Genomic DNA, 25,987 nt, shown 5'->3' on the forward strand with positions numbered 1-25,987 from the left:
CTTCTAGTGCCCTGGTGGGTACACTGAGTTGAAGCAACCTACAAATTACTGGGGCTGATATTTCCCAAAAGACTCTGACAAAGAACAGGGAGGGCAGACAACTGAATTAAGGACACCCACCAGCTGGTTCGTGTATGGTAGGACACCAACAAAAGCAGGCGTACAGAAGGTTGGGTGAGAAGGCAAATTCCACTGGGATGTGGAGAGGTCCAGTTCCTGAAAAGCAGGAGTAGGTTGTATTGAATTAACCCTCTCATCAGTAACAATGATGAAAGCTGGACAATATACAAAAGACAACTGCTTGAAAGCACTTGAGAGCAATTCAAAGAAGCAACCAATAGAAGCTGGAAGGGATACGGTCCTTGAAAGACATGAAGCACACTAAGGTATTTCCCTCTTCATGATGATACACTGAGTGTTGAAACAGAATGCAGCAGTGTTACCAGCTGGGAAGAAGAGGAAGACATTGGACCCTGTGGATGGAAACTGCAGGGGAAAACACTAGAAAGGAGATAGCCACAGAACGAGGAGCTCCAAAATTACCATACAGGTTCCCTTGAATCCTTACTTGACTCCTAAATTGTACACATGGAGAGAGAGAGAGTTCATAGAGCCCAAAACAAAGCAGTGACTGAGAGGCAGAAAGTTCAGCAGCTGCCTGAAAGATGGAGTCTGGAGTTCAAGCACTGCCAAGTTAAAAGGGCTTAGCCAACACTTATGGCTCCCAATTTAATCCTAGAAAGGCCATGCCTTACTATTAAACCCAGGATTAAGGGTTATACTCTAGGATTACGGGCAAAATCAAAATAAACCTACCTGAAAAAAACCTAAAAACCTAGCCTGCACAAAAGCAAGGTAATACGCCAGTAATTTAATTGCCTGTCAGAACAAAACACATCATTCTGGAGAGAAAGACAGTAACATGCTGAGTCTTTTCAACATAGGATCCAAAATGTCCAGCGTATGATTTAAAAATTATAGGCATGTGAAGAAGCAAGAAAATATGATCCATGATCAAAAGAAATAATAAAATTAGACCCACTGATGACCCAGATGTTGGAATTAGTATATCCCTATATAAGGGATTTTAAAATGTGTGTATGTGAGTGTGTGTGTGGGCGCATGAGTGTGTATGTGCTGAGATTCCCAGGTGGTGCTAGTAGTAAAAAAACACCTGCCAATGCAGGAGACCTAAGAGATGCAGGTTCAGTCCCTGAGTTGGGAAGATTCCCTGGAGGAGGGCACAGCAACTCATTCCAGTATTCCTGCCTGGATAATCCCAGAGACATGCATGCTAAGTTGCTTCAGACATGTCTGACTGTTTGCAGCCATACGGACTGTAGCCCACCAGGGTCCCCTGTCCATGGGACTCTCCAGGCAAGGATACTGCAATGGGTTGCCATGCCTTCCTTCAGGGGATCTTCCCAACCCAGAGGATCGAACTTGCGTCTCTTAGGTCTCCTGCCTCTCTTACATCTTCTGGAAGGCAGGTTCTTTACCACTATCACCACCTGAGAAGGAAGCCCCTTAAAATGTGTCAGTTCAGTTCAGTTCAGTTCAGTCGCTCAGTCATGTCCGACTCTTTGCGACCCCATGAATTGCAGCATGCCAGGCCTCCCTGTCCATCACCAACTCCCGGAGTTCACTCAAAATCACGTCCATCGAGTCAGTGATGCCATCCAGCCATCTCATCCTCTGTCGTCCCCTTCTCCTCCTGCCTCCAATTTCTCCCAGCATCAGAGTCTTTTCCAATGAGTCAACTCTTTGCATGAGGTGGCCAAAGTACTGGAGTTTCAGTTTTAGCTGAAATCCCAGGGCTGATCTCCTTCAGAATGGACTGGTTGGATCTCCTTGCAGTCCAAGGGACTCTCAAGAGTCTTCTCCAACACCACAGTTCAAAAGCATCAATTCTTCGGCACTCAGCCTTCTTCACAGTCCAACTCTCACATCCATACATGACCACAGGAAAAACCATAGCCTTGACTAGACGAACCTTTGTTGGCAAAGTAATGTCTCTGCTTTTGAATATGCTATCTAGGTTGGTCATAACTTTCCTTCCAAGGAGTAAGCGTCTTTTAATTTCATGACTGCAGTCACCATCTGTAGTGATTTTGGAGCCCCCCAAAATAAAGTCTGACATTGTTTCCACTGTTTCCCCATCTATTTCCCATGAAGTGATGGGACCAGATGCCATGATCTTCGTTTTCTGAATGTTGAGATTTAAGCCAACTTTTTCACTCTCCACTTTCACTTTCATCAAGAGGCTTTTTAGTTCCTCTTCACTTTCTGCCATAAGGGTGGTGTCATCTGCATATCTGAGGTTATTGATATTTCTCCCAGCAATCTTGATTCCAGCTTGTGCTTCTTCCAGTCCAGCGTTTCTCATGATGTACTCTGTATATAAGTTAAATAAGCAGGGTGACAATATACAGCCTTGACATACTCCTTTTCCTATTTGGAACCAGTCTGTTGTTCCATGTCCAGTTCTAACTGTTGCTTCCTGACCTGCATACAGATTTCTCAAGAGGCAGGTCAGGTGGTCTGGTATTCCCATCTCTTGAAGAATTTTCCACAGTTTATTGTGATCCACACAGTCAAAGGCTTTGGCATAGTCAATAAAGCAGAAATAGATGTTTTTCTGGAACTCTCTTGCTTTTTCCATGATCCAGCAGATGTTGGCAATTTGATCTCTGGTTCCTCTGCCTTTTCTAAAACCAGCTTGAACGTCAGGAAGTTCACGGTTCACGTATTGCTGAAGCCTGGCTTGCAGAATTTTGAGCATTACTTTTAAATATGCACAGGATTTTCAGGAAATGAAGGACAGAATGAATGAGTGGATAGAGAATCTCAGAAGAGAAATGGGACCCATAAAGATAAACCAAGTGGCAATTCTAAAACCAAAAGAATATAGCACCTGATGGAAAACATAATTTGGACATTAAGAGCAGATTAAACACTATAGAATTATGGATCTGCAAACTTGAAGCCAGGTAATAGAAATGATCCAAACTGAAGCACAGAGATTTTTTTGAAAAAGATAAATAAATGGAGCTTCAGTGACCTGTGGAACAACTCAAGTGTGTTAGGGGAGTTCCAGAAGGGGAGGGGAGAGAGAATTGTACAGAAGAAATATTTAAAAGAATAATGGCCCCCAACCTCCCCTGCACCATAACACATTCCCAAATTCAGTGAAAAATACCAACCCACAGATCTGAAAAGCTCAGTGAATCTCATGTAGAAAAAATACAAAAAAAAAAAAAAATTACATCATCATCATATTGCTGAAAATCAAAGATAAAGAGAAATCTTAAAAGAAGTTAGAGGAGAAAAGACCCCCTTTCCATGTACACAGGAAGGACTACACAGGAAGAGAGCTGACTGCTCATTAGAAACAATGTAAGCCAGAGGACAATGGAAAGGGATTTCAAAAGTGCTTGCTGAAAGGATACATCAATTTGGGATACATGAAGCCTGAAATCCTGCTAAAAGGTAAGACTCTGAGGCTGCAAGAAACAGCAAAGCCCCTTTCCAAGCACCCCTGTTTATATAAGCACCCACATCATTCGTGCACTCCTACCCCACCCCCACCCCACACACAAGGTTATCTCAGTAGACCATCCCAACATTCCCAACAAAAAAAGAAAAAAACTGTAACTGTCAGGAATGTGACAAGATAGAAAAACCATGAAATCATTTATACAAATTGTGGGACACAATTAAGATTGCTGGTGTTCTGCCACCATGTAAATGTCACACTCTTCTTTCATTCTGATAAAAAGTATAAAAAAGGAAAAGAAAGATTCCCTGCTCCTCAAACGCGTCAGTCACAGGACACTGGTCCAGCACACAGGTGGAAATGCAGGGATGGCGCTCACTGAGAGGTCACCCTAGTGTTTCTCCCCCACTGCATGGGACCCTAGCAACTTAGAACTGGGAAAGCAAATCTGTTTAGCAACCAAGGGACTTGGGCTACACCTATTCCCAGGGGCGGGAAAACCTAGGAATCCCCCTGCCCCAGGGGTCCCGTGGCAGAGAAGGCAATGGCACCCCACTCTAATACTCTTGCCTGGAAAATCCCATGGACGGAGGAGCCTGGTAGGCTGCAGTCCATGGGGTCGCAGAGAGTCGGACACGACTGAGCAACTTCACTTTAAATTTTCACTTTCATGCATTGGAGAAGGAAATGGCAACCCACTCCAGTGTTCTTGCCTGGAGAATCCCAGGGACGGGGGAGCCTGGTGGGCTGCCGTCTATGGGGTCGCACAGAGTCGGACACGACTGAAGTGACTTAGCAGCAGCAGCAGCAGGGGTCCTGTGGCCTCCCAGTCACCTCTCTCTCCAGAGTGTCTCCACCATTGCCCAGCGGCTCTGGGGCCTCAACTGTAGGGCCTGTCAGTCCAGTCTGTGCTCAACGCCATCATGGCCTTAAAAATAACAGCAGGCCGGAACCCTGCCCTGCTCAGAACCTTTCAGTGGCTCCTGACTGCCCCTGGGAAGAAGTCCCCCTCTGACAAGGACTTGTCCTCCACCACATTCCCCTTCTCTCCTCCAAACTGCACCCGACTCAGTCCCTCACAGTCGCTCTTGCCTCAGGGTCTGCTTCTGTTGCTACTGCAGTGTAACAAATCACCACCAAAATTCTGTGGCCTACTCACACGCTAGTAAAGTAATGCTCAAAATTCTCCAAGCCAGGCTTCAGCAATATGTGAACTGTGAATTTCCTGATGTTCAAGCTGGTTTTAGAAAAGGCAGAGGAACCAGAGATCAAATTGCCAACATCTGCTGGATCATGGAAAAAGCAAGAGAGTTCCAGAAAAACATCTATTTCTGCTTTATTGACTATGCCAAAGCCTTTGACTGTGTGGATCACAATAAACTGTGGAAAATTCTTCAAGAGATGGGAATACCAGACCACCTGACCTGCCTCTTGAGAAATCTGTATGCAGGTCAGGAAGCAACAGTTAGAACTGGACATGGAACAACAGACTGGTTCCAAATAGGAAAAGGAGTATGTCAAGGCTGTATATTGTCACCCTGCTTATTTAACTTATATACAGAGTACATCATGAGAAACACTGGACTGGAAGAAGCACAAGCTGGAATCAAGATTGCTGGGAGAAATATCAATAACCTCAGATATGCAGATGACACCACCCTTATGGCAGAAAGTGAAGAGGAACTAAAAAGCCTCTTGATGAAAGTGAAAGTGGAGAGTGAAAAAGTTGGCTTAAAGCTCAACATTCAGAAAACGAAGATCATGGCATCTGGTCCCATCACTGCATGGCAAATAGATGGGGAAACAGTGGAAACAGTGTCAGACTTTATTTTGGGGGGCTCCAAAATCACTACAGATGGTGACTGCAGTCATGAAATTAAAAGACGCTTACTCCTTGGAAGGAAAGTTATGACCAACCTAGATAGCATATTCAAAAGCAGAGACATTACTTTGCCAACAAAGGTTCGTCTAGTCAAGGCTATGGTTTTTCCTGTGGTCATGTATGGATGTGAGAGTTGGACTGTGAAGAAGGCTGAGTGCCGAAGAATTGATGCTTTTGAACTGTGGTGTTGGAGAAGACTCTTGAGAGTCCCTTGGACTGCAAGGAGATCCAACCAGTCCATTCTGAAGGATATCAGCCCTGGGATTTCTTTGGAAGGAATGATGTTAAAGCTGAAACTCCAGTACTTTGGCCACCTCCTGCTAAGAGTTGACTCATTGGAAAAGACTCTGATGCTGGGAGGGATTGGAGGCAGGAGGAGAAGGGGACGACAGAGGATGAGATGGCTGGATGGCATCACTGACTCAATGGACTGAGTCTGGGTGAACTCCGGGAGTTGGTGATGGACAGGGAGGCCTGGCGTGCTGCGATTAATGGGGTCGCAAAGAGTCGGACATGACTGAGCAACTGAACTGAACTGAACTGAAAATAACCATTTCCTTCCCCCGTGGGTTCTGTGGGTCAGGAACTCAGACTCGGAACACCAGGATGGCTTCTCTCTGCTTCCGGTGGCCTGGAGTCTCAGCAGGAAGACTCTCTAGCTGGGGAATGACTCAGTGGCGAGGGGCCTCTTTCTCCCGTGTCTTGGGGTTGGTGCCGGCTACCAGCTGGGACCTACAACACATGTGGTCTTCGCGCGGCAGCTTCTGGGTAGTTGGACTTCTCCGGGTCCAGCCTGGCCCATGGCTCCAACACCGAGTGTGCCAGCAAACAAGACAGACTGCCTTTTTTCACCCAGCCTTGGCAGTCAGGCGGTGCCACCCCCACTGCTTCTACAAGCAAGTAAGAAACACCCGGATATGAGGGGAAGGAGCAGAGACCCTGCCTCTCAATGGGAGGAGTGTCAGGGTCTCACTGCAGAAGGGAGATATTGCCGGGACCATCTTTGAACCTGACGCACTGTTCTCTCCAACTGATGGGCCGTCGTCCTTCCAAACTCACCACCTGCTGACTCACCCTTCAGGTTTCAGCACCACTTTGTACTACGTGCCCTGACTGCTTGTTCAGGCCTCCTGCTCAGATACTCCGTGTGCCCAGTGCTTCTCATGTGCCTCAGTCTGTCTGTCTGCCTCCCCTCCTGCCTGCGAGCTTTGTGAGGACAGGAATTTTGCCTTTCTGGTGTTGGCTCAGTGAAAGAATTAGTCACTCAGTAATGTCCGACTCTTTGCAACACCATGGACTGTAGCCCACCAGACTCCTCCGTCCACGGGATTCTCCAGGCAAGAATACTGGAGTGGGTAGCCATTCCCTTCTCCAGGGGATCTTCCCGACCCAGGGCTCGAACTCAGGTCTCCTGCATTGCAGGCAGATTCTTTACCATCTGAGCCACCAGAGAAGCCTGAGCAGATTCTGAAAAAAAAAAAAAACACAAAAACTTTCTGGAGAAGAGAGTCAAAGAGAGAGAGAGAGAAAGAGGAGGGAGAGAGGAGGAGGGAGAGAGAGAGGGGAACATGCCTGCACACAGGCTGTCAAGGGTGCCGCTCAGGAGAATTCAGGCGCATCCCAGCCTTCCTTGGCCCCACTGCCAGGGTTCCACCAGAACCCTCCAGGCCCTTCAGAATACCCACAGAGTGAGTGGCACCTTCACCCCATAGTCCCTATGCGGAGGGTCTCTGTGCCATCCACCTGTCTGGCTAATGGGGTAGGTAGCCTGCAAGATGCTGGGGTCTTCTGGCAAAGACTCACTTTCTAAAAAGGGATGGAACTGAGAGATGGAAAAGGGAGAAGGTCTAAGCAGGACAGGAGAAACCGAGGCAAGAAGAAAAGTCTGCTCCCTGCAAAGACCAGAGTGGCGATCCCAGGGAGGCAAGGACCTCGAAGGACCCATTTGCCCTGGACCAGGAACATGACACCCTGTGCCTAGGGGTGTGAAGAACCCCATTAAAGTTTCTCTCCCAACTGGTAGCCAAATATTATCACCACCACCACCACCATCAATCAATTTTTTTAAAAAGGAAAGAAGAGTTACCACCAACGTTGCACATGGCTGTTGTCCAGGCAGAGGACAAACCAGCCCCTGGACGCCCCTTTGCAGGATTTGCCTTGGTGCCCCCCAGCAGGCCTGCCCACCCCACGAGTCTGTATCATCGCTCACTTCATGGAGTCCGGGGCTGTCTCCTTTCCTGCTCTGACCCTACCAACATTCACGAGCTCGTCTCCGCTGCCCTTGGAGATAGATTACTCATCTCAGCTCACTTACTGATGCACGAGAGGGATGTCCAGAGAGACGAAGTGACTTAATCAAGGCCGCTCAGGTGGGAAGAGACAGAGCATCTCTCTGGCGCCTCCCCACCCCCAGCCTGTCCTGAGCCACTGCTTCTCTCTAACTTCACAGCGTGGATCCTGCTGACTTCTGTGAAGACAGCCTGGGGCTCCTCCCCCAGGGTTCAGAGGTGAGGGAAGTCTCCAAGGAGGGCGGCTGATGGGGAGAGGCTGTCTGTGCGGGACTGCCCTGCCTACACGCCACCCCCCCTGCCCCGCCCCCAACACACACACCCGGGGGCTCTGCAGGGCAGAGCAGGGGACAGGAAGCGACCCAGGGGGAGGACCCGGCTCCCGGCTGCCTGCACAGCTGGGGCGGATCTAAATCCATTACCTGAGTCAGAGGGGACGCTCTCTGCCTCGGCAGAGCGCACCCGGGGCTGCCCAGGCTTTTGGGAGCGGCTGGGCCAGCAAGCAGAGCTGGCCAAGTTGCTCATGCCAAGGAAGGAGGGGGCCGGCGAGGCCGCCAAAGCAGGCTGGGGCAGGAGGGGCCGGGCCAGCTGGGGCCGGAGCTAGTGTGACATCACCGGGCGGCCCGCCTCTGTCTGGGGCTGAGGGGAGGCCCGGAGCCTTTCTGGGGCCTGGGGGATCCTCTTGCACTGGTGGGTGGAGAGAAGTGCCTGCAGCCAACCAGGGTCAGGCTGTGCTCACAGTTTCCTCCGGCAGCATGTAAAGGCTCCACAAAGGAGTTGGGAGTTCAAGTGAGGCTGCTGCCCACAGCCGAGAATGGACCCTGAACCCTGAGCGGTGCTGCCTGAGCCCCGGACCTGCAGAGCATGGCACTGGGGCAGCAGCCTGCCCCCGAGAGAGAAGGCAGGTTGTGAGCCACACGGCAGGACCCCCAGCCAGCCCCATCCCCTGGCTGGAGCCCCGCTACGGAGCAAGCAGAGGCCAGTGAGGCAGGGCTACTCGGCGGCCGGCCGGGTTCGGTCTGTGACTTGGGGACCCCTCCTGGAGGCCATGGCCAGGCTGCCCCGCTGACGGCCGAGTGAAGCATGTGAGGAGCAGCCCCGGAGCCAGGCAGGAGGGACGAGGTAAGGGGCGGGCTCTATGGCACCCCGAGGGACAGTGGGTGAGAGGCAGCAGCTGGCCCCGGGTCTCTGGGTTCAAGAGCCCTGACCCCTCCGGCTGGGGAGGCGGGTGTTTGCAGCTGGGCCCTCCTGCTTTCACTTGGGAGCCCAACACGGCAGCTGCCGGCACAGGACCTGTGGACACCTGGGCAGTGGGGGGCGTTCGGGGTGGGTGGGGTTGGGGGACCGTGAGGTCATGGCTGGGCTTGTGAGGGCTTCATCAGTAAGCCTCACTCTCCTTCAGACAAAGAGCCTTTAGGGTGAAGGTAGGCGGCTCCCGGCAGGGCTCGGCCGCCGGGTGCGGGGTGTGTGCGCAGCTGTGAGCTTGTGTGGAGTGGTGCCCTTGACGGGCCAGTGGGCCCAGGCATCGCGGCTGGCCGGGCTGGCCCAAGGACTTGAGAAGCTGTTTTTCTGTTTCGGGTTCCTGTGCACCCTGGCTGGCAACTCTGCCGCGGCAACAGTAAAAGCAAATGCTGTCCTGCAAGTGCCAGGAGCCCTTGTTCAGAAAGGTCCCCGGGGGCTGAGCAAACTCCGCTCCAGCCCCTGCCCGGGAGGAGAGGAGCTGAGGGATCCGGAGCCCGGAGGCACAGCCTGTGGCTGTGACTCCGCACTGCCCCGGTCTCCGGGCGCGTCCCAGGACACCTGGACCCTCCTCGCAGGGGGTGGGACGGGACAGGCCCCTGGGTCTCGGTGGGCTGTCCGTGGGCTGGCCAGGACCCGGGAGGATGAGGCTTTCCCGGCACCAGGCAGCGGGACAGCGCAGGCTCCGCATTCCGAGTCCCTTGAAAGCACTCGTTAGATAACATTTCCAAACAGAAATTCTTCGCTGATCCCTCCCTTCTCTGTGATATGTGTGTCACGGGTCAGCAATTGCCTCTGCTGTGGATTAGGAGAGCTCCCAGAGGCCAGTTCGGTTACTTAGAGAAGGATCTCCTTTCACCGGGGCTCTGCGGAAAGTTGAGAATGCCACTTCCGAAGCTGGCCAAATGCTCCCCACATGTATTTTTCTAAATTGAGACAGAGGGAGGTAGGGCTCACAAGCTAGGCTCAGACCCTAGCTCTTCTACCTAGGGCCAAGTGACGCTTGCCGATCATTTAGCCTCTCTAAGCCTCAGTTTCCTTATCTGTAAAATGGGGTAACAGTAGTGCCCTTCTCTCAGGGCACTTACATGGCGCTCACCAACTGGTAGAGTCCCCCACAACTACCCTGTAACACAGGTACTTGTTAGTCATCACCATTTCACAGGTGAGGAGACTGAGGCACAGAGGTTAAGTGCTGTGTCCAAAGCCACACGGTTAGTGTCGGCACCAGCGTCTGAGCCAGCACTCTGAGCTACACACCATTACTCTCCAGGAGGAGCACAGGGGAGCATGACCCAGAAGGCCTTAGCACAGTGCCTGGTGTGTGGCAAAGCCTCAGAAAACCTCTGAGTATTATGAGCCATAACTATTAGAATCACAGAGGGAAGAGCAGAGACCCGGACTCTGGATACGTCCTGCTGGGGTTGTCAGGAAGTTCCGAAAGGCCCAGCCAAGGCTATGACCACTACTTCCACCCACACTGGGGGGCCTCCCAGGAGCCTTTGGAGGGGGGCTTCATGTTTGGGGCCACATGTCCAAGTCCCAGAAGTTCACAGGAAGGAGGAGTGCAGATGTACCAACAAAAGGATCTTGGGTGCTTCTGATACCACCCCTACAGGAAGAGCATCCAACCCCTCGCAGGGCACTGTTCTCCTGCCTGCTGGTCTCTTCGCCTGAACCAGTGGGCGAGGCAAGTGAGCTACCGCCGCACTGCTCCAGGGTCCACAGCAGGAGGACCAATGCCAGGCCTGTCCTGGGGTTGCAAAGGAGAGGCAGCGACCCCTCCCCCAGTCTCCATCCCAATCACCAAATCTGCCCACAAGATGGCCAAGTCCGGCCAACAGTGGTGAATCTTAGCCCATGACAGTGGCTTCCCTCCTGTGGCCACAGAGCTCTCAGTGGTCCCTGAACTCCTGGAAGCGTTTGGAAAAGCTGGCATCGAACAGACACTTCTCCAGCACATGGCCTCTGGGGCTGTGGAAGCTGCAGGTTTCCTGGCTCAAGCCTAGATCCATAGCAGCTCACTCTGCTCTCTGGGCGTGCATGTATGCTGTCACTTCCGTCGTGTCCGACTCTTTGCGACCCTTTGGACTATGGCCGGCCAGGCTCCTCTGTCCATGGAATTCTCCAGGCAAGAATACCGGAGTGGGTTGCTATGCCCTCCTCCAAGGGATCTTCCCAACCCGGGGACTGAACCCGTGTCTCCCATGTCTCCTGCGTTGGCAGGCAGGTTCTTTATCACTAGTGCCACCTGGACAGCTTGGGCCAAGCAGAGGCTCTGACTGACCTCACGGGTCTAACATGAGTGAGCTATTCATTACTCAGTAAAGGCAGGCAAAGATGTGTGAAGCACATGGTCCAGGAGGGGTTTTTGCTACAACCTACTGGGAAAAGCAACTAAGCCATCTCTTCCTCCACTCCTCCATCCCACAGTGATTTACCAAGTACCACTGGGCTAAGTAAGGCACACACATATCTCATTTCATCCTCGCTACAACCTCAGGAGGTATGTTTCAGTTTTAGCGTCCCATTTGACAGAGGACAAAACAAAGGCTCAGACATGGTGAGCAGCCTGAGCACCAAGGGCACACAGCTGGTGATTCTGTGGGACTTGAACCCCGGCCGCTGTGGCTCTGCAGACCATGCCTTTCCCCACCTCACTTCACTGGCCTGTTCAGAGCATCTCACGGCCTTTGGTTTGGCTGGTGTCCTAGAGACACTGTACCACTCCATCTGAAAGCCACGTGCTCACCTGATTCGGGTGCACCATCTGTTTGTCCTAGAAGTCTACCTCTGAGACAGTACAGGCCTCATCACCACCCCTCTTACAACTGAGCCTCATCATGGCTACATAGCGTGCTTGCGGTAGTGCAGTTAACGAGAGGTGGGAACAAATTCCAAGCCAGACTGTCTTAGCTCTGAACCCTGCAGATTCACAGATAGGTGATCTGCGTGGCTGCCCCTCACCCCCCAACCACCCTTCACGGCAGCACCATGGAACTGCACCAGTTCAGAGGGGGCAGAGCTTTGGCCCCCAGTCATCCAGGGACTGTTTCCTGAGTCTCTGCTTAGAGACTCCAAGGGCTGCAGAACCTGAGCTTGGGTCTTCACGGCCTGCACCGGCCACACTTGAGCAAAGAGAAAAGACCCAGGAGCTGCAACTGGCAGCTCCAGCAGAACAAACAGAGCAGGCAGCAGCCCCGCCCAAGGCAAGCACATTCAGCTTCTGGCCTCTCTCTGAGTCACAGCCCACTTCACCCGAACCCATCTCGATTGAGAGCAGTCAGACAGGGGAGGAGGGGTTCTGCTTGCCTGAGCCCACAGCCCAGTGGGAAGAGGCAGAAGGTGAATCTAATTCACAGTAGTGGGAGACTCGTAGGGAGGAGGCGTGTGGTGCTGAGAGAGACTGTCCCATTTTACAGAAGAGGAAACTGAGGGTCAGAGGGTACAGCGCCTCTGCCACGGTCTCTCCACCGGCGAGCCAAAAAAGCGAGGATTCAAACCCAGATCTGGGCCCATTCCGCCCCAGCCTACTGCCAGCCTGGACAAACACACTGCGGGAATCTCAAGAATGAATCAATTCATTGAATAGCATTTCTTTTTTTGTGAATTTATATAAAACACCCCAAATAGAGGGGTCATTCAGACCCTGGCAGCAAGCAGTTTGCGGTGGTAGAAGGGTCACAGCAGAACCTCGTTCTGACGGTAGTTTCTGTGACAAAAACCACATTCCCACACAACTCCAAGCCATACGACTGCCTTAATAACAGCCTTGGGTCGGGCGGGGGGGAGGGCGGCGCTAAAGCGCTACAATGTCCTGTTCCACGTACACATCAACTGTAAGCACACACTCTGATCACAGACATGTTAACGTGCTGGGTGGGGGGAGCCAGGCCTCTCACAATCAAGCTATTGTGTCGGGTCAATGCTCTGGAGAAACCAGCCTTTCTAGAGGCCAGCAGCCCCAGAGCCCCCCAACCTCCCCCAGAAAGGCACGCCCAAGACCACCTCAGGAAAGCCCAGAAGGAACTTGGTTCTTGTCTCTGAGAGATGCCTGAGGACCTGCCTGGCTCCAGGAATGACCAAAGTCCTGCCGGAGATGGTCCCCCTCTAGCCTCTGCAAGCGGACGGTGGAATCTCTCAGTTACCGCTCACCTCCAGGACCCACTCAGGGACAGGCAGGGAAGGGATCTGAATGAATGAAAGAGGGAGGGAAGGAAGGAGGGAGCCGCAGACCCAGACGAAGGAGCCTCTTGCCTCCAGCTGCTATGGTGCTCCACCCCGGCTGTGCTCCCAGTCCCCTGAGCCGCCCTGTGGGGGCCCTGATACCCAGTGTCACCAGCACCTGCTCTCTGTCTCACCTACTCCTGTGGCCCGTTGAGGGCAGGCATCTCCCTTGCTCCTGCTCTATCTGGTCCCCAACACAGTGGCTGGCACCAGAGAAATGTTTAGGAAGTTGCTCATTGAGGGAATGCCTTGAATTTCCTATTTAATAATCCAGGTGCCATCCTGGCTACTGGGTATTCAGAGGGGGAAACCACCCTGACCTCACTTTTAAGAAGCTGATAGTTTGGGCAGAGAACCAGATGAGGACAAGCTGGGTCTTGGGTGCTGTGATAGAAGCAGCCTGGGCTGCTCCTGGGAGCAGAGGAGAGAGGGGACCCCTCCCTGAGAATGGCCGGCTTCACCGAGAAGGTCAACTGAGCAAGGAAGGCAGGACATGGGGAAGGTGCCGAGGCAGAAAGAACAGCACTTGCAGGGGCAGGGAGGCAGGACAACACAGGCTCTGCCTTCCAGCAGGACACTGACGGGGCCAGCTGTGAGGTTTAGAAAGATAGGCCTGCAGCAGTAGGCAGGCCAGCAAGGCCCGTGTGGGTAAGGAAGCTGGCTCTGGAGTCAATACATCTGTTCCAAGCCCAGTTCTACTACTTCGGAGCTCTGATGTCTGGGCAAGGCTCCACCCTTACCTCTGTTTCCTCATCTGTGAAACAGGGATTCTCACGGCCCCTGCCTTTCAGAGTTGCTGGGATCCGGGACAGAGGCACAACGTGCTCATCATCCCTGTGCTGGGGACGAGCCCTGCAACAGGGCCGAGGTGGTCGTGGGGCCAAACACTCAGCCTGGCCGGAAGAGCAGCCCCAGGCAAGGTTTGGATTTCCTGGGAAGTCGCCCCAGGGCACCGCTGTCCACCTGGTCCCCAGCTGCTCCCTGCTGTCAGGGGCTTCCCCCAGATCCAAAGCTCCAGAGCACATGAGGCACGGCCGGAAATGCAGCAGCCAACTCAGGAGCTGGGCTCCGAAATGGCTTCTGCAGCTCTCCGCCTCTGCTCTGCTGGCCAGGGCTCTTGGCACCTGAGGGATCAGTGTGCAGGCTTTGGGACCTTTCAAGATGGCTCCAAAATAATGTAGTACGGAAAAGGAACAGTGGCATCCTTATCCCCCGGCAAAGGAAACCCGCTCCCCGATGCTGAACCACATCCTCTCCTAACACAATGACCTCACAGGATGACCACAACCCACCTCCTCCATGAGCTCAGCCCTGCCCCGGAGCCAGCAACGCACCAGGGGCAGGCGTGTCAGGCAGGTTCGACCCTCCACTGACGCTCTTCCCAGCAAATATGTACAGTCCTACACTTCCTGCTTCTCTGGCTTGAGCCCGTGTTCCCAGCACTCAGGACAGGCCTGGACCCTGACTATAGCAACACACGATGGCTGGTTGGCTGGGAAGACTAAATGGATGGAGGGCTGGCTGGCTGGACAGACGGCTCATTCGAAGGTCTTATGAGAGCTGGACTGGCAGGGTCTGGCAATCAGCTCCAGACCCCCTGGGTGCCCACACTGCCTTCTGGCGGGGATGATTCACAGGCTCCCGGGCTGGGAGGGGACGGCAGTTGGAGATGTGGTTATTCCCTCCCTGGCCTCCAGGCTGGCGGTGAATCACCAGGACAAGCGATGCACAGTTCCTTCCCCAGGGTTTCTAAGGTGAGGACACCGCTGCACATTCTAGATGTCCACTTTGGGGTCTCACCACTTGGATGATCAAGCAGCTGTTTCCACCATCCAACAAGACTCACCCTTGTGCTGACGTGAAAGCCATTTCTACCTTGTCAGTTAAGAATGACTAAGAGGGAATCTGCATCCCGGCCGTTAAGCAAACAGACAGGCACCTATTATTCACACAGGTTGGAGAGATGCTCTTGATCGAAGTGAAGGCACAGACCTTGCAGTTGACATGGACTTCCCAGTCCAGATGTTTCCTTCAAGGGACCTTAGGCAAGTGACCTAACGTTTCTGGACCTGGGTTTCTTCTACTACAAATGCAGATAGTAATGCCTGTCTCCTAGGTAAGGGACCAAATAGTTTATTACCCAATGAGGACACTTGTGAGAATAAAATGGGGTGCTATTAATAATTAATAAGACAACAGGCCTCAAGGGGGGCCAACCAGCATGCCCAGTCCCCTACCCATAAGGCTGTTAATGAGGTAGAGCACGGCTGAGCACACTGGTCATCTATGACAAACAAATGGCAGCTGCTATCATCTATCCCATTGGTCATGTGGTCAGTTGGGCCCTCTAGGGCAGTATCTTCTGGAATATTCCTTTATCTGGATCCCTCTCATCCCAGATTACCAGTTGGCTTGGTACTGCCTGACTGACACATCATGTATCTCATAACCAGCTTTAGCAGGAAAAACCGTTCATCAACTTTGAAGTTTCGATTTTTTTTTTTTTTTTCTTTTCTGTCCTGATGCTGGTTTAACATCATGATTCATGCTCGGGTCCACCAAGCTCACTCAAGCACAGCTCAAGTTCCCGGCTTCCTGTCAGGGGCCAGCTGGGCACTGGGCCAGGGGGCAGTTCCAGATGCCCTTGCTGCCTTGGCAGAGGCCCCCTGCCCAGGCCTCCTGCAGGGCCTCTGGCCTGGACTCCTACCTGGCTTCCATCTGTGATCACAGAGTGATGGGGCAGGGCAGGCTGGAGAGAGAGGGACAGGCTCTGTGAGCCCCCAGGCAGGAATTCAACATGGACTAATGATGAAACACCATCTTGAGAGCTGATTCACTTCGGGGTCAGGAGTCCTGGGGGTCCCAAGAGCTCTCCTGTTGTCCTCCTTGCCTTAGAGGGGGCGTGGCTGTCAGGGAACAATCTCTCTTGAGTTTCCCTGTCACTTTTATGCATTCAACACAGATGTATACTGGGATTCTGTTACCGACTGCTACTTGGCTAAGCTGATGACTTAGGACAAAATGACTCATGGACTTTGAATCTTAATAGCTTCCTTGCCTGCAACAGGAACAACTGTCAGCTCTGCCATTAGTCTTAAAAGCATCTTTGTGAGAATTAGAACACTGCTGTGATTTAAATATACAAAACCACAAAGACTATGAATGTGAGCTGTGCTCTCTAGAGTTGCATAGTACACAACCTGGGTCACCATGCATGGCCACCCGAATAACAGCTTCCCTCCCGGGCCTGTTGGGAGGATGAAGTGAGGCAATGCTTATAAAGTGTTTGGGTCACAGTGATAATTAGCTGTCACTATTATTTTTGAAATTGTCTTATTCCTACCCTTTGCGGTGACCTCAGGAAAGTAACTTCTGCAGCAGGGTAGGACCCACAACTCTGTCTTATGAAAACAATTCTTCCCACAGAGTGGCCCCTCACCTGAGCCGTGGTGCTAAAGGGGACGTGGACACACGGTGTGTGGCCCCACCACAGCAGGCCAAGCAGGGACGCTCAGAGCTGCCCACCGGAGGCTGGGTGGGACCCAAGCCCTTGGGGAGGTGGCCTCCCTGCGTGCAGAGCCCGTCACGTGGCTCGGTCACACCAGCCCCGCTTGTGGGGAGGGAAACCCATGTATAATGGAAACTCCTCACAATACAATGTGGAAAAGCAATTTCAAGAATCGCTTTTATTTTCCTTTTGAAGCCAAGGAAAACAGTTGGATTTGCTTTCCTCGGTTGGTCATAGGAAGAAACTGAGGAGCATCTCTTTGATTGGAGTCGAGTTCTTCTCCAGGCCTAAGACAGTTGGAATGCTGGGGGATGGGGTAGGGGGTGGAGTTCCTTCTCTTGGGATGCAATTAGTTGAATAAATACCAGGAGAGCAAAAGTAAGCAAACTCATTACTGCCCATTAAGACCTGCCAAACTTGCAAAAAACTAAGGAAGGGGGCTGGAACCTTGAAGGAAAGTCAATTACTCTAAGGCAGAGGGGGCACAGCCCTTGGCATCAGGTTGACCCCAGCTCTTGACAGAGTCAGCACTGGCTCTTGTCTGCCATGTGCTCCCAGCAAATCACTTAGCCCTCTGGGTGCTGTTGCCCCCCTTTATAAACCTGGGGAGAACCAGTCTCGCTGGATTCCCTGAGACAGTGCCCTGGTTCCTTCCATCCTTCTTCTAACCCGACTGGCTCCGCGTCACTCCTGCCAAGCCCACGCCTCATGGAAATGTGACAGTAAGACCCCAAATTGTGCAGCTTCATGACTATTCCCACCAGCAGCAATGCAACAGGGAGCAAGCTACCTGACACCCTCTTGGGCTTCAGTTTCCTCACCCTCAAAATGGGCAGAATATTACTAACCAGCTCCAAATGTCGTGGTGATTCCATGAGATAATATGTTACGCGAGGGGCCTTGTGAACCTAAAAACTGAACGAGTGTTAACCATCAAGTTTGGTTCTCTTTTTAATTGAACAACTGCAAGAAATGCTCTTTAAAGACTGCAGTCTCTGACTGCGTCTGCTCATCTGGAGCCTCCTCGCTCTGCGCCCAGCGCCATGTGAGAGGCTACGGACACCGTGACAACCAGGACCAGTCTAACCACTGGGCTGGGAGGTGAGGCCAGACAGACCTCCTGGGCAGGCCCAGCTCTGCTACATAGAACAAGGCCCTCCTCTGTGAAATGAGACAGCTGGTCGTGGGATCTCCTGGGCGGTGGGTGGGGGAATGGTAGGATCCAAGGAGATGGTGCACGTGCTGGACACACAGCCCATGAGTGTGTGCTGGCAGACACACACTGTCGTTCAGTCAGCTGGAGCTCTCATACGGCTATCATGACATCTTCACCTCTAGTTTCGGAAGCACTTCCGTGGCCCTCACCAAGTGTGGGAGAGGGGTTGGATCACCCCATCTCATAGAAGAGGCTCTGCTTTCAGGATCTTAAGTCCAAGGGCACAGAGCTTTGCCCAGGGAAGCCGTGCGAGCCCACACTTGGGAGGGGACAGAGCTCAACGGTAAACACTGCTACCCCGCCAGGTCTCGAGGCCTGGAGCCAAGTTGTCTCCTGGGACCATGGCAGTTTCTTGGCCAAGGGGAGCCCTCGCTGGCATCCGCAGTCAGCATCACAGAGCAGAGAGAGGCAGGTGAGCCGCCCAGGCTGGGAGGGCGGCTCCTCCCCATTGTTGTGGGTTGGGTGTGGCCCAGGCACAGGAGCAGCTAAAGAGCTTGGAAACTAGGCAAACACTCACAAACTCAGCCCGGTTTCCACCAACGTCACTGCAGCCCTAACCCCACAGCCCAACCCAAACCAGAGGCTTCAAACACCTTTCTCCGCCTAGCCCAAAAGGCCTGGACTGGCCTTCGGAACCAAGCTGGGGCTTTCTCAGTCAAGTGGAAAACAGCTCATTGTGGCCCTGGGGAGCACAGGATCTGTTTTGCAACCTTCCGCTGTCCAGGCTGCCCACCAGAGAAGCCCCCAGAGGGGTCTGGGGAAGACAAAACCTTCCGGTTCTGTGTTGTGGTTATTTTAGTGTAAACTATCGTGAAATCAGAAAGTCGTGACTTTACTATTAGAAACCAGATTAAGAAAATTTCTACGTAGTCATTAAGACTTGAAGGTTTGAGTACATAAGGCTGGGGCTGAGTCCTGGTTCTGCTACCTTCCAGCTGTGTGAGGTTAAACAAGTCACTTAGCCTCACAGAGTCTCGGTTTCCTCATCTGTAAAATGGAAATAACAATGGTATCTACCAAAAAGACATTGTGAGAATTCAATGAAGCAGAAAACCCTTGCAAAACGTTGAGTGCAGGGTGAGGTACACGACAGGCATTCAGGAAGTGGATGTTAGGGACGGTGGTAGTAAATGTGAGTCACGGTCTCCTGTGCATGTCCCCGCACCCTCAGGCAGTCACTTGCCCTGGGCTCCTCTGGCCCTGTGTGCCCCTCTTCCTAGCACTCCCCACTGCGTGGCGACTGTTGGTGGATGTGGCTTATCATTCAGCGTACAAATGTTCCCTGTGTTGGGCGCTGTGGGGGCGGGGGGTGGGGGAGGAGTGATGAAAACAGACAAGCCCCCTGCCCTCAGAGAGCTTTCATTCACAGGCATGGGTAGACGGCACCACATGTCTGATGGTGACATGGACTCTGGAGGGAGAAGGTGGCGAGGTCACAATTTTAAGTAAGCCGGGAAAGTTTCACTGGGAAGGTGATTATTTCAGCAAAGACCTGAGAGCAGTGAGGGAGCCGCCATCAAGGAAGCGGCTGAGTGTTCTGGACTGGAGCAAGTGCAAAGGGCCCTCGCCATCAGCGAGCCTGAAGAACACCCAGGAGGCCAGCGTGGCTGGAGCATGTGAGTGAGGATGAGAGGAGTTGGAGATGAGGTCAGGGAGGAAACAGGGCCAGAGCTGGGGGCCTTAGAGACCTGTTAGCTGCTTCTCCAAGACGAGGAGCCACCAGAGCACTTTGAGCAGCAGACTGACCTGATTTGACTTTTTTAAAAGGCTCACTCTGGCTGCCGGGTTGAGGACAGCCTGTAAAGACAAGGACAGGAGCAGTGAGACCAGTCTGGTCCAGGCGAGAGGTGAAGGTGGGCTGTACCAGGGGAGGCAGGGAGAAGCCGTAGGATCCTGAGAATAGTCCCAGGATATTGCTGTGATAATCTGGTGGTGACTTAGATGTGGGGTATGATGGGAAGAAAGGAGTCAAGGACGACTTCAAGTTTGTTGGCTGAGCAATCAGAAGAACAGAGTCGCCATTTGCTAACCTGGGAAAAACTGGGATGAATAGGTTGGGATGGAGACTTGGGGAACCCCAGGAATTCATTTCTGGATAAGTTATGGCTGAGATGCCCATATGTCAAAGAGGCAGTTAGACATATGAGTCTGGATTCAGAGGGGCAGGGGGAAGTCCTCAGACTAGACAATGAGATCACTGAAGATGATCACCGAAGATGATCACTGAAGATGTCTGAGGACTGAGCCCTGCCACCCCCTCCCCACCCAGGATAGGACTGGACAGGGGGTGGGGGGGGTGGGCGAACCAGCAAAGGAGACTGAGGAGTAGCCAATGAGATGAGAGGAAAGGGTGGTGTTTGGGGAAGGAAGTCCCAGGAGGGAGTGATTTGCCATGTCCAGCAGTGCTGAGAGGCGAAACATCCACGTGGACCAAGAACTGAGCCTTTGGTCTGGGAAGAGAGGCCCCTGGTGATCCTGTTCGGGACACTCGGAACCGAGGGGAGGGGGCAGGCCTGACGGGAATGAACTCAAGAGAGAACTTTCTGGAAATGGTGAGGGAGGGTGTGGGTAACTCTTCAGAGGGTTTTGCTAAAAAGGGGAGCAGAGAAATGGAACAGTAGCTGGAGAAGGGACATGAGGTCAAGAGAGGATTTTCTTTAAGCTGAAAGAAATCATGATCTAGGGAAAAAGTGATCACGCCAGGGAGCTGGGGAAGAGTGGACGGAGCCACATCCTTGAGTGGGCAGAGGAGTGAGCTGCGTCCGTCCGTCCCCTCCCTCTTGGCCTGGCTTGCTCCTCCTCATCCCTCTGGGGTCAGCACGAAGGTCACTTTCTCAGGGAAGCTTTCCTGACCCCTCTGGCTAGGTCAGTTCTCCGTTCTACCCTCCCATCACATTCACCACGTCTGCCTCCTGGCACTCAGGGGCTCTGAGATGATGGGTAAGCCTGCTGAGGGCAGGGCTGGCTCTGTCCTGTTTGCAGCTGCATCTCCAGTAGCCAGCACACTCCCTGGCATATCCCAGGTGTTCCATGGATATCTGGGGAAGGAACAAGTGGTCTAAGAACAGAATTGAAACCAATCTGGTGACACGTGTCTCTTTCCTGCTCCCACCTGGCTAAATCATGTTGCGATGATGGAGACAGTGTGGGTACTGCCTGTTGAAAATAGGTGCATTTAGCAGAGCTCAGTTGTCTGCTCTGCAGCTTGGCTAACACAGAGACTGAAGCCACATGACTGGACACATCTTTCCACTGACGTTGTCCACTATAAACCGAACACATCGCATACCACATCTAGCGAATCATTCACTTAACAAACATTTGCAGACAGCTTCCTGAGTGCAGCATCCTGAGGATACAGGATGGAAACAGACATAGTGCTGGCCATCAGGGAGCACGGATCCATGAAGAGATCACACAGAGTTCAGATTCATCTCATGCGTGATGGGTGTTACAAAGGGCACGTCCAGGGGGAGACTTAACAGTCTGAGGCAGAGGAGGAGAGAGACAGGCCAAGCTTCCTATGCCTCCCCTCCCAGCTTCAAATTGCCTCCTATGGTTCTTGGGCTCCAGGCCAGGTGCTCGACAAGAGGGCCGTGGGCACTGGCTAGCCCCAGGAGTGGCGGGGCCTTGGCCTGCTGCCTTGCACATGCCCCGGTCCCCTCCCGAATCTTTTCCGCCTCTGCCAGGCCTCCTGTCCCCTTCTGCGGCTCCCAGAAGGGCTGCCTCCTGAAGCAGCGTTTTTGGAAACAGCTGCCCAACGAGAAGGCTGAGCTCATTTATGGCACTGGCCGCTGGCCGTGACGTAACCATTACTGAGTCTGCTCTTCTGTTTACTTTCAGCGTTTCGTAGGCTCTGCTCGCAAAGACGAACCCCTGGTGTGCAAGGACCATGAGGCCGCTGTGTGTGACGTGCTGGTGGCTGGGACTGCTGGCTGCCCTGGGAGCAGTGGCGAGCCAGAAGGATGGCTTGGAGGGCACCGAGGAGGGTTCACCTGGCGAGTTCGTCTACCTGAACAGGTACAAGCGAGCCGGCGAGTCCCCAGACAAGTGTACCTACACCTTCATCGTGCCCCAGCAGCGGGTCACGGGCGCCATCTGCGTCAACTCCAAGGAGCCCGAGGTGCTCCTGGAGAACAGGGTGCACAAGCAGGAGCTGGAGCTGCTCAACAACGAGCTGCTCAAGCAGAAGCGGCAGATTGAGACGCTGCAGCAGCTGGTGGAGGTGGACGGCGGCATCGTGAGCGAGGTGAAGCTGCTACGCAAGGAGAGCCGCAACATGAACTCACGGGTCACCCAGCTCTACATGCAGCTCCTGCACGAGATCATCCGCAAGCGGGACAACGCGCTCGAGCTCTCACAGCTGGAGAACCGCATCCTCAACCAGACGGCTGACATGCTGCAGCTGGCCAGCAAGTACAAGGACCTGGAGCACAAGTACCAGCATCTGGCCACGCTGGCCCACAACCAGTCTGAGATCATTGCCCAGCTGGAGGAGCACTGCCAGCGGGTGCCTGCCGCCCGGCCTGTGCCCCAGCCGCCCCCCGCCACCCCACCCCGCGTCTACCAGCCACCCCCCTACAACCGCATCATCAACCAGATCTCCACCAATGAGATCCAGAGTGACCAGAACCTGAAAGTGCTGCCGCCCCCTCTGCCCACCATGCCCACCCTCACCAGCCTCCCGTCCTCCACAGACAAGCCATCGGGTAAGTCCTTCCCGACGTTGCGGAGACCCGCAACATCTGGGCCTCGGAGCTGGGCACCGGGCCTCACTTGGCTGTGACCGCAAGCGGGGGAGGAATAGCGGTAAGCTGAAGCCGGGCCAAAGGCTGTGTAATCCCCCAGCGGTCCCTGGGGCCAAGCCGCTGGAGCCGGCAGGGTGAGAGGGTGGCTGCAGTCCTCAGATGGAAGCCCCAAGGTAGAACCAGGAAACGGAAGTGTCGGAAGACAGCAGATACTTTCTGGCTTCTGCTAGGAAAAACCCCAGGCCTGAGTTCTCTGGGCTGTGCGTGAGGTGCTCTGTGCTACTAGATAGGATGAGTGCTCCTATGAGTGTTCGTAATGTGCCTGGCACAGAACTGGCATTCAGTGAATGTTGATGGAAGAAACAACAGATCAGAGGAAGAGAAAGTGTTATCACAGCAGAAGTAGGATGAACACGTGGTAGGGAGAGGCCTACTCCCCTCCCTAGGAAGAAGCACTTTCTAAAGCCCACACATTTCCTAGAGTCTGCTGCAGTCTAGAATTTTCAGTGATGATTCCACATACTCTTAAATATGTGTTTCATCTTAAAATATGGTAATTCTCAGAATATCGTGATGGGGGAGGAATGGGGCTGTTGGTAGGTTCTGAAGCTTGACCCAGACACTGACGCTGGGCACTTTCGGTGTATGTTACCTCTTTAACCCCTGCGGCTCCTTATGGAAGGTTAACTGAGAGGATGGGTGACTTGCTCACGCTGGGTCTGAATTCAGGCTTTTCACTTTAAAGCTGGGGCTGACCCCTCTTGTGCACTAGGACCCTGGGCATCTGCACCCTGGGCGGGGGGACCACGAGTCCAGCCCCCGGGGTTACTCATCCAAGACCTGTGAGTCTTCCAAATGGGCTGGTGGGTGAGGACTACATCCGTCTTTGCAGAAAGTAACCACGTATCTGCTTCAGTCAGTGACATTTGTACCACTTCGTTATATAAGCAGGGAGATATTTTTACTGAAAATATCCTGTTTTACACTTATTTCACACTTCTGAAAATAACCACCAGTACTGGGAAGAGCAGCTTCTTGCTAATTCCAGAGAGGGACTGAACCTGAGTGCAGGAGGGTGGCCCAGGCGAAAGACAAGGGCGGCATTGTCTGCAGGTCCAGGGTGGTGGAGTCGGTGTCGGGGAGATGTAGGAGCAAGGCATCTTACTCACAGCAAAGCCCTCTACTGGGTGTGCAGGTTGAGGACTTGTGTTCTGGAGCAGACTGACCTGGGTTCAAATTTTGGTTTTACCACTGATCAGCTCTAGGACATTAGGCAAGTCACTTTGCCCCCCAGAGCCTCAGTTTCCCCATCTGTTAATTGGCGATGGGTTTAAATAGTGCCTACCTGAGGATTAAATGAAATACTGCAAAACGTGGTTAGCAGAGTTCTGGGCCCATGGTAAGTTTCATTACATGGCAACTATGAGTTTCCTCTGATCTTGGTCTCTTTATCTTGAAACAGGAGATTGAAATTTATTAATAAAAGACAGTCTATATTTAGCTCTGCATTCTACAGCTGATGACTGGTTCATTTATTGTTTGTTGTTGTTCAGTTGCTAAGTCCGACTTTCCTGTGACCCCACAGATTGCAGCCTGCCAGGCTCCTCTGCCCATGGGATTTCCCAGGCAAGAATACTGGAGTGGGTTGCCATTTCCTTTTCCAGGGGATCTTCCCGACCCAGGGATTGAACCCACATCTCCCACATTGCAGGCAAATCCTTTACCACTGAGCCACCAGGAAGTTCCACCAGAGAGGGCAGAGTATGCTAATACACCTGACAGAACACGCCCATGGGCACCACATGAAGGCTCAGCTGAGCACTGTAATTCTGACATGAGGCAAGCTGACCTCAATGTTCATGCAACAGACCTCCTCTAGCTTAAGCATCTCTGGTTTCTGACTCAACCATCCCAAGACATTTCTGAGCTTGAACTAAGCTGGCAGATACACAGTGGAGGAACAAAGACCTAACTCTGTATCCAGGGTCTACCTTTTGCTAACTGTTTGCTCTTGAGAAAGTTACTTAACTCCGCTGAGCCTTATTTTTCTCCTCTGTAAAATGGGGACAAGAGTCATAACATCACAGGGTTGCTGTGGAAACTCAATGCAATCAGGCATATGATATATATCGTGTAGGGGCAGCCAACAACAGCTGAGTCCCTCCTCTTTGCCAGTCACAGTGCTGGACTGTGTGAAAATGACAGTCCTAACCTTCAGGAATTTAGTCTGGAGGGAGGTGGCAGATTCATGAATGCACTGGAACCCATCTGTGCTGTGTGCTGTGCTTAGTCACTCAGTCGTGTCCAACTCTTCGCGACCTCACGTCTGCTGCCTACCAGTTCTCAACTCCAAGATCAGCACCTCAGATCTTACAAGGGATTTCGCTGAGAGGGAGCACCTGCAAAGCCAACATTTCCAGAATGTTGTGAGAACTTCTGGGACCAACATAGCAGAGTACCTGAAATCAGGAATGCAGTGAAAACCATGGACTGTGCAGTCACCATGGTAGCCCTACGGGGTGCTGGGTGACCACAGAGGGGCGGATGAGGGCCTACAGCACTAGGTCTACAGTGGGGCATGACTGAGTCTGCGTGGAGTAGAAGGGACAAGTTGGACAGAGCTGGGGATGGCGGTGTTGCCTCCTGAAGGATCTGTAAGAGTTTACCAAGTGGACTCAGGAGTTGGGCAACTGAGTTACAAGTGGGTCCCCTGTGGAGATAAGTCTGTGCAAAGACCCAAGGGCCTGGCCCTATCCTAGGCCCCTCAAGTGGCCCAGCTCCACTGCTTCTTCACATGCATGATTCAGTCCAGACTATGTGCATTCCAAGGCTCCTGGGTGTGACCAACCCCTTTTCCTCCCACTGAAGGAAGCCCATCAGCATGGAGGGAACAGCAGTGATTTTATCATGGAGATCATTGGAATGCACTATAATTAACTTTTTTTTTTTTAAAGCAAAGCTCTCCCAAACGTTGGTACTGATTGTTGGTAACTGCTTTCTCGTGACTCATCTGACCACTGAGCTTTCCACATGAGGCACATCCCCCATCCTCCCCAGACTAAACACCTGGCTGCAGAAGCTGAAAGGGGAGGGCAGAGGCTGCAGGCCCTCTCCTTTCCTGGTGTTGGACCGGGCAGGAGGAAAAGGCAGAAGGTCTCTCCAGCCAATCGGCAGAGAGCTCCGAGCCGCCCGTGCTGAGAGCTTGGAGCAGGGTCTGGTGTAGAGGAAACTTCCCTCTTTGCTCTGGCCTGACAGTTCCTTAGGCCCACAGACATCACACAGCCACAGACACCTCTGCAATTAAGCACTTCGGCACTCGCGCCCTGGCAGCTTCTAAATCTCTCATTCCACAGCCTCCGAGCCACCGCCTCTTCTCGTTG

At 52.8% G+C, this 25,987-nt stretch overlaps 2 protein-coding genes across 19 annotated transcripts in view; one reads left to right on the forward strand and one right to left on the reverse strand.

Annotated features, from left to right (window-relative positions):
* RALGPS1 (Ral GEF with PH domain and SH3 binding motif 1) overlaps positions 1 to 25,987 on the reverse strand; it is a 299,000-nt gene that overhangs the window by 95,216 nt on the left and 177,797 nt on the right. Inside the window, exon 10 of one of the 18 annotated variants that reach the window (XM_086325119.1) lies at positions 121 to 216. The exons of the other annotated variants lie outside the window; for them this stretch is intronic. Coding sequence (XP_086181245.1) covers positions 121 to 216 — 96 coding nt within the window. The remainder of the gene's footprint in view (positions 1 to 120; positions 217 to 25,987) is intronic. 18 annotated transcript variants of the gene reach the window in all.
* ANGPTL2 (angiopoietin like 2) overlaps positions 8,422 to 25,987 on the forward strand; it is a 35,925-nt gene continuing 18,359 nt past the window's right edge. Inside the window, exons 1-2 of the mRNA XM_086325120.1 lie at positions 8,422 to 8,791; positions 21,703 to 22,568. Coding sequence (XP_086181246.1) covers positions 21,752 to 22,568 — 817 coding nt within the window. The 5' untranslated portion in view covers positions 8,422 to 8,791; positions 21,703 to 21,751. The remainder of the gene's footprint in view (positions 8,792 to 21,702; positions 22,569 to 25,987) is intronic.

The sequence above is a fragment of the Bos grunniens genome, chromosome 11 (assembly GCF_055505025.1).
Source record: "Bos grunniens cultivar Pamir isolate PY7600 chromosome 11, Bosgru_T2T1.0, whole genome shotgun sequence".
Taxonomy (NCBI): Eukaryota; Metazoa; Chordata; class Mammalia; order Artiodactyla; family Bovidae; genus Bos; species Bos grunniens.